The following is a 12361-nucleotide window of genomic DNA, read 5'->3' on the forward strand; positions in this document are numbered from 1 at the left end:
TGGGTTCGTAGGTATAAAGGTCACTGGAATTATTGGATTTACCTCACTTTGGAAAGAAAAAATACATGATACTGAACCTTTATGCTTGCTGCTGTGGTTTTTGTGTGTGTGTTGTTTTTTTTTAATATATTTAATATATTCAGTTTTTGAATAAGAAGCTTATAGCATAGTAGAATTACTCATTAGACAGTAATGATTGAGATGCAGATCATTTTCTGAAGATTAGTACCTCTCTGGAATGAGCGAATGTCAGAATTCAGATGATCATTAACTCTCAGGAACAGACCTTTGTTTTCTATACAGTATTAATTATCATTATAGGCAAAAATGGACAGAAAATCATCCCTGGCTTGTCTGAGGTGGGAAAAACTGCCTAGAACTGGGCTTCTCAAAAGCCCTTGACTTCGCTGGGAACAGACTTATATCAATGGAAGAATTATAGCTTTGGAATCTATCACTGTGAAACTGCCATAAAATTTCAGTAATGCTTAATTATAATTCTTGGTTAACCCTTATGTGAGGAAGGAAAAATGTCGACTTTGTTCTTCCATGCATAAATACCATTTATGAGGCTAATGGGTGTAGGTAAGGATTTATATCCAAAGGTGTTCTTATTTCATTTTTTCAGTCATGCTACCCTTTTGTTGAGTTTCTTGTCTAGCATAAGGAGGCTACATCAGTTAGGAGGAAAGATCCTCCTAATGCAGTATTTTGTCTTTGATGGCAGACAGTGGCGTATAGGTACCAAAGCGCTGGAAGAGAGCTTTTACAGCATGAGGCTTTCCTGATAAACTCTCATGTCAGACAGCAATTTGCAACTTACTCTTGCCATAGATAGCATATTTGCATTAGCATCAGCAGTGTCCCGTTCAGCAATGGTTCCCACGGTTCAATTGCACACGTATAAATGTATTGTCATTCTTAAAGTGGCCTCTAAATGCTACATGTACAGGTAGCAGTGCAGACACATAGAAAAAGGTGGTGGATGACATGCTCATCTGCTCTTTCTTCTATCAGGCGATTGAAGAACAGCAAAGCATCTACAGATGGCCACCGTTACCTTTTTCGGGGCAGAATAAACACAGAAGTGATGGAAGTAGAGAATGTTGATGACGGAACAGGTGAGTATATTTGCGTTGCTCATTTACAGAACAGTCTTTCGAGGTGCTGAAATCAAATGCAGCTTCATGATTTCTTTGAGAGTGGAGGATGCTCCTTGTGTTTGGAAAGAAAGTAACATGCCACTTTAAAAGCACTATCTGCTCATATCAAAACTCTGCTTCTGTGCCACATCATTACTTTCATACATTATTAGCTGGGCGGTCATAGATGACTGTTTTATGCTAACGTGAACAGAGAAATAAAATAAGGTGAAATTTATTGCTCAGCTGAAATAGCGTACTTAACTTCATTTTACAGCATTCCAGCACTCCTAAATAGATTATCCCTAGGTATGTGATACATTTGTAAAAGCAAATGGAAAACTTACCTCTGTTGGAATGAAACCTTGTCGTGGTTTAGGCTAAATCCACCACTGGGGACCCGGGGGACCCCAGATGGGACCGACAGATGCTCCCCTCTACCCCTCTTCAAAGAGAGAGGCAGAGGAGGAAAAAGAGACTTATGAGTTTAGAAGGAACTAAACTACTTTAATAAAATATTAGTAATAAAATAAAAAGAAATAATGAAATATATACAAAACCGTATCAAGCTCCTGAGATGACAATCGCATCACCGGCTGGCACTGGGGCAGTCCCAGACTGGACTCAGTGACGGACGGGAACTGGATTCCGGATCTGGATTCAGGATCGGGATCACAGGCAGACGAACAGTCCTCCTCAGACGTCGGCCATTGAAGGAAGAGCCCGTGACCCTTTGATCCCTCAGCTTTTATACTGAGCATGAGGCAGATGGGATGGAATACCCTGTTGGTCGGTTTTGGGTCACCTGTCCTTAGTTCCTTCTAAACTCATACGTCTCTTTTTCACTCCTCTGCCTCTCTCTTTGAAGAGGGGTAGAGGGGAGCATCTGTCGGTCCCATCTGGGGTCCCCCGGGTCCCCAGTAGTGGATTTAGCCTGAACCACGACAAACCTCAAACACTATAAATACTGAAATTGTAATGTGTTTAAGAAAAAAGGAAGGGTTTTTTTAATACCATATGATTGCTTGAAATTTTCCCAACATACATTAGAAAAGTGAACCCCCAAAGTATTCCGACAAATTTTTGTTTTAGGAGCTTGAGTTTAACCTTTGAGCTTAACAATTTTTGTTTCCTTACAATTAATAAGGAAAACCTGAAACATTTGGGGCTTTTTAATGTAAAACTAAAAAAAAAAAATACTGGAAACTTGCAGTGGCATTACAAATATGTAAGTCTGGAGGAAATTCTCCTGATTTTAAAATAGCATTAGGTTTGCCCTACATCTACTATGGATTCCAAGCATTTCTTAATCTAATGTCTTTCTAAAATTGAGCATTAATTTGACAGTGATTGAGCATAGTTGAAGAGGATTGTACAGCTTAAGTAATCTTCGTAGAAGTCTTTCATAGAAGTTAAATATTTTTTAAAAATCAAGATTATTTTTTTTTTAATCTTGAGTTCCTTGTTTTCAAAATAGTTCGCTCACTTCTTTTTCTACTAGGTAGATTTAGAGAACAGTTTGACTATTATTATTGCAAGAAACTAGTTTATTGGAAGGCTGTCGTGTCTCTCTTCCATGTCTGCTTTTTAAGTTTTTCAGCCTTTTGTCATGGGTCATGTTTTCTAAGTTTTTATTCCTTTTTGTGTTCTTTGGAGTTTCAGTTTTTTTTTTTTTTTCAGTTTGTTTGCATCTTTTGTATTATGAGATGTCCAGAGCTGAAATTTCGCTGGTGCCAAGTAGAACAGAATAGTTACTGTAGTGCTTCACGTGGGATTTCTATTACTAATCCCAGGATTGTTTGGCTTTTCTGAGAGCATTATTTTTCAATCTTTTAGTTTGTGTTCCGAAATATCACACCAGATACTTTTGTGCAGTATTGATGCCTGTCCCATTATATCTTATACTGTGTTAAATGTCTGAGAGTAGGTCCTAATAATTACTTTATTTTCTGTACTGAATTTTATCTTACCATTTCCACAATTCATTAAGCATTCAGAATTCATGTCTTGTTCCCAAAGCTCTTGAAATGCTTCCTGCCTTGGTTCCATGAACAAACAATGTTATTACTGAGCCATTTAAGCTCTTGATAAAACTCTTGGAAAATGCTGAACATAAGGTAGAGCACTGTGGCATCACACTTGATTCATTGTCTTTGTTTACTAGACATTTTTGTAAGAACTCCTTGACATCTGTTTCGGGCTATGTCCTTCACCAGGCCCACCAATTTAGTTAGTGGTTTATCTACGGATACGCTATAATGCTATAAAGCCTCATTGACTTGAATATAATTTATTCAATATTCTATATCCTGCTATCTCCCGTTTCTGGTCTGTATTCCTGCCCAGTTGTTAGCTTTATTTGTATGAAATCTCAGTTAGAACTTTGTTTATGCAAAAAAGACAGTGGAGTGTTTCAGTCTTTTATGTCATGTATTATTTGACAACCTTTCATTTATTTCCCGTCATCTTCCTTATATATGCTTTAGAAATAAAAGATGGTTTTCCTGTTTCCATTATGTCGCTTTCTAAGATAGCACCTCTTTACTTACAACTCTTGTCATTAATGTGGCCCCATGTACCCACCATCTTCTTCCTGATGAATATTCCAAGAATTCTGTAACTTTGCAGTAACTTTTTTCTTTCACTGGTTCTGATCCCACATATTGCCACACTTCTAGTATTGGCTTTAACAAATATTTCTTCCTTCCTTCGTCCACAACTATCCTGTATTTCTCAAATCTGTTGTACCTTTCTTCATTTCCAGCTATCCGGTCCTTGATCTCTTTCATGCTCTCCATTTTCCTTCCTGCCCATTTGTTTTCTTCCTCAGTGAATCTTCAAGTATAATATGGCTAAGCACAAATTGTCTTCCTCTCCACTCCAGACACTGGTAGCCTAATTTCCTCCAGCCACAGGAAATTTTGCTACTGTCCCCATTTCCCATAGCCTTGCGCACAGTACTGGAGGCTGTCATGCTTCCTTCCCACTTGCTTTCCTGAGCCGCATCAAGTCCTGTCACTTTTATATATGCAACCTTTCTAAAATCCATCCTCCTTTCCACACTTCTGAGACATGAGTTAATGGTTTGGTAAATTTGATTTCTAGGTTGTTCTTACCTGCTTTTTTTTTTTTTTTCCCCATATCCCCACATTTTCCACCTTCTCCATTTCAGTTTGTCCAATATCCTAAAATAGTTTTTTCTTGTAATTGCTAATATTTCACCCCTTCTTTCTACGGTTCTCTTTGAAATATGGAAATGTCTGTGTTATTTCCTTGGCCTGTGGCACCTTTCTGCCCTTTTCTTGCCACTTCTTCTTTCTTCTCCGCCTCCCCTCCGCTTTTTTTTCCCCTAAAAAACCTGTTTTATTTCCTTATAGTCAGAAGTATATTCCCTCTCCTCACACTGATACTTTTTCTTTCACTCAGATCGTGATGCCCTTCTTTAACCTTCCGCTGTCTTGGTTTCTGTACTGTTCTCATTTGTCGCACGCAGCTGTCTTGTGTCTCATCCCCTGTAGTCATCCGCATTTGAACTGTAACCTGGTACTATTCTGCTGTGTTCTTTTTGTCTCATCTCATTCCCAATCTGGTTGTCTGAGCCTTGTTCACATTAGCTTTGCATGTGCTTTTTTTTTTTTTGGTATTGTATTATTTTCTTCTTCTTAATCATTTATTCTATCACTTCTGATACTTTTTAATTTAGAATGCAGAGTGCTTATACTTTCATATCTAGGCATAACTCTTTCTCATGGACTCTTCATGGGTGTCTTTGTAAGACATTAAAGACTTTTGAGTCTAGATGGTACTTCCACAGTTCTTTACTGTAGATTTTGGGATCCTCTGCTCACTTGGTGTAAGAAACTGTAGTGCTCCAGGGAACAGGGTAACCGAGGGTGTTTGCTCTCGGCATTGATAGATGTCGGAATGTAGTCTTCCTTGTTTGTAAGTAGAAGCATAGAAATAGGAAAACATTCCCAGTGTGGTTTATTGTCATGCTAATGACATGCCTACAGAAATTAACAAAGCTTTTTCTGAAAAGCAATTTTTCTTTGATTAAATTAGGCCTTGGCTGAGTAGTACAGTTGGTGGAAGCTTTCTTTTTTGTTTCAGCATCCTGAAGCACTCTGCCTTTTTCTGATTGCTCTGATTAAAGTGGAATGCATATTACTTATCACGGCAGACTATTTGTGTTCTTAAAACAATGTGGCTACACAACCACGTGCAAGTATTAGTATATTAACATATTGTGATGGTATTGTTTTTCTCTATTCAGTTTTTAAAATTCAGTTTGAGAGAAAAGTGTATTTCTAAAGGCATTCACCAGCCATTAAATGAATGTTACTTAGTTTATGAAGACAAGCACTTGAAACTTATGAAATACCAGATTTATGGTTGCTTATACTATCTTAGTTCTGTCCCCTGTTGTCATGAAATGAGGCATGAAATAGAAAAAACACTACACGATAATAGTAACCAGAGGCTGCATCAAAAAATATACAGAAGAGGAAGGGAATTGAGATTATGCGGTAATTATTTCCTTGATATTTCTGAGCATTGGTACTCCTAAGAACCTAAAGTCTGAGAAACTTAGAAATACTTCAATACAGAGATTTCTGTTTGTTTTCTTAAGGGGAGAAACAAATTCTCTTGTATGTGGCTGTAACAAATTGCTTGTTATGCATCTCTCAAAGTTTCACGTCTTGAATTCTGAACAATATAGAATCATAGAATTGTTTTGGTCGGAAGAGACCTTTCAGATCATCAAGTCCAACCATTAACCTGGCACTGCCAAGTTGCCACTAGCATCCAAGACACATGTCAATAATTCCCTGACTGGGGAACATTCTGGAAATGGGAATTAAAAGGGTCAAGCTGTATATTACAGTTCAAATTACAAGCTTTACTGTATTACCAAGTGTCATTGGAAGCTGATGTCATCTTTCATCACCTTTTTGGGGGAGGTTGGAGGCTTAACGCGCACTTGTTCAGATTGCATGGAGCGATCTGAAGTCTCGTGCTGTTCTTTCTGTAACCACTATGTCAGGTTTGCAAATCCTTTGTTTAGCCTGACTGGCAGCTGTGATTTGCCGTGATATGAAGAGCGCGCGCATATCCCGTGCAGCTGGCCAGTCACAACATACATACCTCCTGGCCGGCTGGCCAGCACATCTGCAGCTCTTGACCAGATTTTGTCCAATAGCCGGTCCAAAAAGGGTAGGAGTTTATAGCGTAATGCTGAAATGCTCTTCAGGAGACTGCGGGCGTGGGTGTATTGGGGAGAACAAAGTGCTCACGGGAGCCTTGGGGGATTGTAGTCCTTGGGAACGCGGGGAGCAGAAGAGAAAGCAGGGGTGTTGCAGTTAAAGGCAGAGGTCGGAATCAAGCTGGACATCACAGGAGTGGGTTACTATTGCAAAATTGGGTGATAGCTACCCATTTTCCTCCACCCGAACCCACTGCCATCTGTGTACATTAGGCAGTCTTAGTACCTCGCTAGGTGATTGGGCTTTTCACCAGGATTCAGTGAGTTTGTAGTTGCATGCGATATACATGGTCAAACCACCAGTGCTGTTGGCCCTGCAGTTGCAGAACTTCAGATGCCAAGGAAGCTGCGTGTTTAAAATGTCGCCTCTACATTAAGATATTCAAGCGGTTGGATAAGCCATTTTTTTTCTGAACTACGAAGCTGACACCAAATTTCTGTCCAGAGTGAAATGGGAGGATCTAAATCCATCATTTTGTAATTTTTTGGCCACAATTTTAGCTGCTATGGTTCACTACATTAGGGATCATAATACTTCCCTACATAACGTGGGTGTTCTGATGATAGATACACGGTAACAAAGACCACAAGAAAAATATCACCCTGTAGTTTTATATGTATTAACCTCTAACTTAATAAATAAAGAAAAAGGTGAAGCTAGTGCCATACTGCAAGTTTTATAAGTATATGCTTAAATAATACAAAGGGACCTTAACCTCCCTCCTGCCTTTGATCTCCAAAGGGCTGCAGTCTGTCAGCTGAGAGCTTCTGTCTGAGACTTCTTTCTTTTCCCTGACTTTTAACTGTTTTTCTGACCGTGCATGAATGATATGTTTTCAAGTGACAGTGTTTTTAAAGGGACAAAGGATATTATGCATAGGTTATGTGAATAAAAAGATGATAAGTAGGTAAGTGGTATAAACATGGTGTTGCAAAAATAACATTTGTTTACCAGTCGTAGATTTGCTTGCACTTTCTTATACATTTTGAGTACTAGAAAGTTTTGTTGGTTTAGAAATTAGCCATTGGTCTCATGATTTTCTAGTAGTTCCTGACATTTCCCAGCCCAGTATACAAAGCTTGGCTGCTTTCCATCTAATTAAAATGCAGAGTTATTGAAAGGATACTAGCATGTCTACTGAGATTTATGATAAATCTTAGCAAGCATTTCAGCAAGGGTTTCCATTTCGGAAAATCCCATCTCATTATACAAAACAGGGCTGAATTATGAAAAAGTATTTACAAATTAAAAAGCTCTGTAGTTATTACAGTAGTTCAGGGCTGGCCCTAGGACTTTCTTGCCTCTTAATGGAAGTTTGTGGTGAGAAAATATTGACCTTTGATATTCTTAATATTTTGTGCAGTAGTTGCTAGTTCTAGTTTTAATCTGTATTTTATGCAAAAAAATATATTTGTTGTCATGAGGCACTTACGCCTCACAAATTTTCCCCCAGGAAATGCATGTAATCCTGGTGAAGGATATTCAAGGCTGTTAGTTTTGGAGAGGAAGTCTGTTTAGCTAATTTTTGAATAAGATTTAACTAGCATGTTAAAATTAAATGGTATAGAAGTAAAGAAAGAGTAATAAGTAGTAAATTGTCTGATTTTTGTGGCATAGTGGTTTACACTTCAAGAGTCAGAAGTTCAAGATACCTAAGAACATCAGCAATTGTTACCTCTCTCCTGTAATGTCCACGCTGAACATAGGGTTGTTAGGAACGTGTTTCAAAAATTATGCATTTGGTTAATGCCTTTTTTTTTTTTTTTTAATCAGAGTAAATCTTGTATTATATTTCAGTTTGTTTAAACAGGTAAGTGTGGGTATTTCTTTATTCAGGTAACCAGTAAAGATATATCAGATATATATTATTTGCTCACTTGTTAAATAGAAATTGTATTTTTCCCCCTGTATATTTAGTCCTTTCTAAAACTTAACAGTAAATCATTCAATCAGCACAGCAGCTCTGAATAATTTAAGGGGCAAACCCACAATGCTGCTTTTTTTAAGGAATTAATTATTACCATTTAACATGAACAAAAGTACTCCAAGTACTGCGATCTGTTATTTTAATAGGACTCTGCCTGTTTCAGTGTCCAGTTTATATCTTCTTCCATATGCTAGGCAACTCTCTGTTACATTTTAAAAGGACATTATTTACTAAAAGTTAAAAATAAAGCTTATTAAGTTATAACGTAGTTCACAAGTGGCACAGATAGCTTTAAATTCTTTTTTATTCTTCTGTATTTCCTGAGCTTTATGTGTAATGCTAAGAGTTTTTAATAATTGCAGCAACTATTGCTGTTTAAGAATTGGTGCTCTTTAAGCCATTTTATCTGTTCCCAGCTGACTATCACAGCAGCGGCCACACTGTTATTAATGGCTGGAAGATTCACAACACAGCAAAGAACAAATGGTTTGTATGCATGGCAAAAACCCCTGAAGAGAAGCAAGAATGGCTGGAAGCTATTTTGAAAGAGCGCGAGAGAAGAAAAGGTAGGTTAATAAACTTCCTTGTGTTGCTTTGCCAGAAAGCCATACTGTATTTTTATGTCAAGATATAAAGCAAAACCAGCTGCTGGGCAAACTTAGGGTGTCAGGTTCAGCTGAAGGTTTATGAATACCAGCTTGGAAAAAATAAATCAAACTCGTACTGGGAAGGGCATAATGGCTTGAATCATGTATGCTGGCAGTGAATGCTGTTTTGGAAATGGGGAGATGATTTAATCTCTGATTTTACAGCTCATTCCCAACCAGTATAAATTGCCATAATTTCATTGAGGCCTGCGTACTGTTATGGTTTGTGGTGTATGAGGTTCTATCCTAAATGCCTTGTGGGATTTGTGTGCATTGGTTTCCTCGTGTGACTGGCCATTTGAATCACGGAAACGAGCAGGTTTTGTGTTGGAACTTCATGCAGATGATCCAACATGAAATGGTAGAGAACATACCACAACCCCATCTTTGATGTATTCTCCCCTACCCAAGAAAGTAAAAAATCACCATTGGCAAACCACTATTTTTTTGAATAACTGTGTTAAGGTGGAAGAATACTTGGATGAAATATAATCCTGGTCTCACATGTGACCATGAATAACCTCATGTATTCAAGATGAACCCAGGACACAGTAGAACCAGGGAAAGATGATGCATCCTCATCTTCTGGAGCTAATTTCATTTACAAGCTAAAACATCCTAATCAGTAACGATGTTTGGAGCCTTGGTATTGAAAGAAAATATGACCTTGTACTTAGATCTGGGATTCTTTTCCTGGTCTGCTTAGATTTTCTGTCACCTGTTGCAGCAGGTGCTGTTTTTTGCCTCCATTGTAAATGGAGACTAACAATACTTTCTTTGGTCTTTTAAAGTTGGGTATTGGATGTTTGTAGAACATCTGCTGTAGGGCATAGTTTCAACTAGGGTGTCTGAGCACTGGCTAATAATTAGTGCCATAGAAAAGCTAAGAAGGTGCCTGAGAAGTCTAAAATCTCAACATTTTAACATAACAAATGAAAAAATCAAAGTGGTGGAGATAGTGTCAAATACAACATAAACCAGTGTTATTTGCTTCTGTATAGGGCCTTATCTGAAACTCGCTAAAAAGATTTTAACAAATCCCGCTTTGCTGTTGTTAAGTTTCTTGGATCCCTTAGACTTTTGATACCTTTAGCTAAGAAATAGAAAGATTAAGTAGGAATATTTTATGTTGATGTATTCTTCCTATTTCACACTGTGCTATTGGTATTCTTCCTATTTCACACTATGCTATTGAGCAGCTGGTAGTAGAGTTGAGTTTGAGCTAAAGCTTGTAAGGTTGTGGTCTGAGGCAGCCTTCCCGAAGTCAAGCCATGCCCTAGGATTTTAGCATCCTGTGATTTGGGGAATTTATCAGCTCCTGGTGTTTGCAGTGGATTTCGTTACTGAGGAGACAACCACGAAAGAAAGAGGAAAAGGACAGAGCAGGAGAGGATTTGGTATGCGCTTAGACTCAGTTTGCAACACGGAATCTTCAAAAATATTTCTTGAATCTTTCTGTTAGTCTATCAACTTATAAATTTATCCACCTTCTCCAGCACAGTGATTTGTTGTTTTTTTTTTTTTTCAAAATATTTGTATAAGCACCTCTTACAAAGCAGGATGCATCAACTTAATTGCAGGCAGGTTGCCAAATGACCGGGGAACCAAACAGCTATCTTTTTAGAATTCGAATACTGTATCTAAATGTAGCTGTAAACACTTTCCCGTTCCCTCTGAACATAAAGAGGCTTTAATTGTATGTTTACTTAGCAAGACATGGAGCCTGTTCTTATGTATATATATAGCCAATTACAGCGAAGTCTAAGTGACTGCACATGTGAGAGCGGTGTCTTATCTCCTTTGCAAGTCTGAGACTGACTAAATCAAGTGAACACACTTCTCGGATCTCTTGGGCTGGGAGCGAGGCTCACGTGAGTGACTCTGTCCTCGTCGTGCTTTGTATGCCCGTGCATTTCTTTGTAGCGGTGCTGTAGACCCCACATCTCACGCAGAATGGCAGATTGCAGTGATCTCCAGCCTACATAAATACAGCACGTGGAGCGGGAGTGAGGCACAGAAACACATCTTGAGCATGACGCGTAACTGGGGCTTGCTGCACTGTTCGTGTTGGGAGACTCAGAGATTCAATGTACTTAGGGAAACTCAAGCTATACTGTTATTTGGAATACATACAGCAGAAGCTGAGCAAAAGGGAGAGAACGCCACGAGTGAAATGTTTTAGCAGAGATTTCAGTGGTTGTAATTGAATTATCGACCAGAACCACTTTACAGATTGTATTTTCTTGCTAGGAGAAATCAAGCTGGATTGGGAACTGCTTGCTAAGACATCTTTCTGTCACTTCTGGGGATTTCATGTAACCACCTGAGGCATTCAGCAAGTTAGAAATTTATTTAAAAGTCTTTGAGGCTGATGATGCTGTGATGACTGTATTCAAACAGTCAATACAAATAAAGGCATCAACATCCTATAAACTCCCAAAGTAGTATATTGGTTAAGTTTTCTTTTCCTGGGAATACCTCAGTTTTTCTCTGTGTGGCATCACCACTATCTGGCTCATGGATAATGAGGGACACTCCTATATCTGCGTCCAGTACCATTGTTAGCGTTTTCTCATCACAGGTACATTTTTTCTGGCTATATTTTCGGAATTGGTGGGAGGTGCTTAGTCAGATTGCATGTGTACAGTTACAGTTACAGTTTTAAAAATGTGAAAATCTGAACAGAAACTGAGAACGTGTACACAAGACATTCCAGAAATATGTGGGTTTGTCTAGAATTAAGAACTCTTTATTGAGAAAGCACATGGGATCTGAAGGTCTGTAGTAATGCTTGGAAGCCAAGCTTCTGTGAGTGGCCAGTAGGATGTGTAATTCAACAAAAACTGGTTTTGATCATCTGTTACTCAGAAAACATAACGATTTTCTCAAAAAGAGAAACAGGAAAAAATAAACCAGTAAGACAAGTTGTGTATAGGCTTTTGTGGAAAAGGGGTAAATTAATCTTATGTGTAACAGATAACTAATTACTATTTACTGGAAATTTGAAAAAGCTCCCTTTAAGTGAAAACATTTTTATTATCACATGGTAAGAGCGAAACCAAAGGTCTTTTCTTTTAAACTTGTGAAGACATAGCTATTCCCTTGCAAATGTTCATATACTGAAGTCTGAAAATCAGTGTTAGTATTTGTTACTACAATATCAATGGTGATGTCGATATAGTAAAAGTTTAATTTCACTATGAGGGCCTTAAAGATTTCATTTGATTATGCTTTATGAAGGTCAGATGTTCATGGTTTAAGTTGACTGTGAGAAAAATAATGGAAAACAGTTCCTTTACTTTTGTTTTGTATGTAAAATATTGGTATTGCTTCTCCATTTTGGGAAAAATACTGAATATAACAGCAATATCACTTCATAAA

General features: G+C 38.0%; 1 protein-coding gene across 1 annotated transcript in view; it reads left to right on the forward strand.

The window, feature by feature from the left end:
- PREX2 (phosphatidylinositol-3,4,5-trisphosphate dependent Rac exchange factor 2) overlaps positions 1-12361 on the forward strand; it is a gene marked incomplete at its 5' end in the record, with an annotated part of 185079 nt that overhangs the window by 69320 nt on the left and 103398 nt on the right. The window contains 2 exons of the mRNA XM_082499510.1: positions 1018-1121; positions 8750-8899. Coding sequence (XP_082355636.1) covers positions 1018-1121; positions 8750-8899 — 254 coding nt within the window. The remainder of the gene's footprint in view (positions 1-1017; positions 1122-8749; positions 8900-12361) is intronic.

The sequence above is a fragment of the Vanellus vanellus genome (assembly GCF_965231255.1).
Source record: "Vanellus vanellus genome assembly, chromosome: 2".
Classification (NCBI taxonomy): Eukaryota; Metazoa; Chordata; class Aves; order Charadriiformes; family Charadriidae; genus Vanellus; species Vanellus vanellus.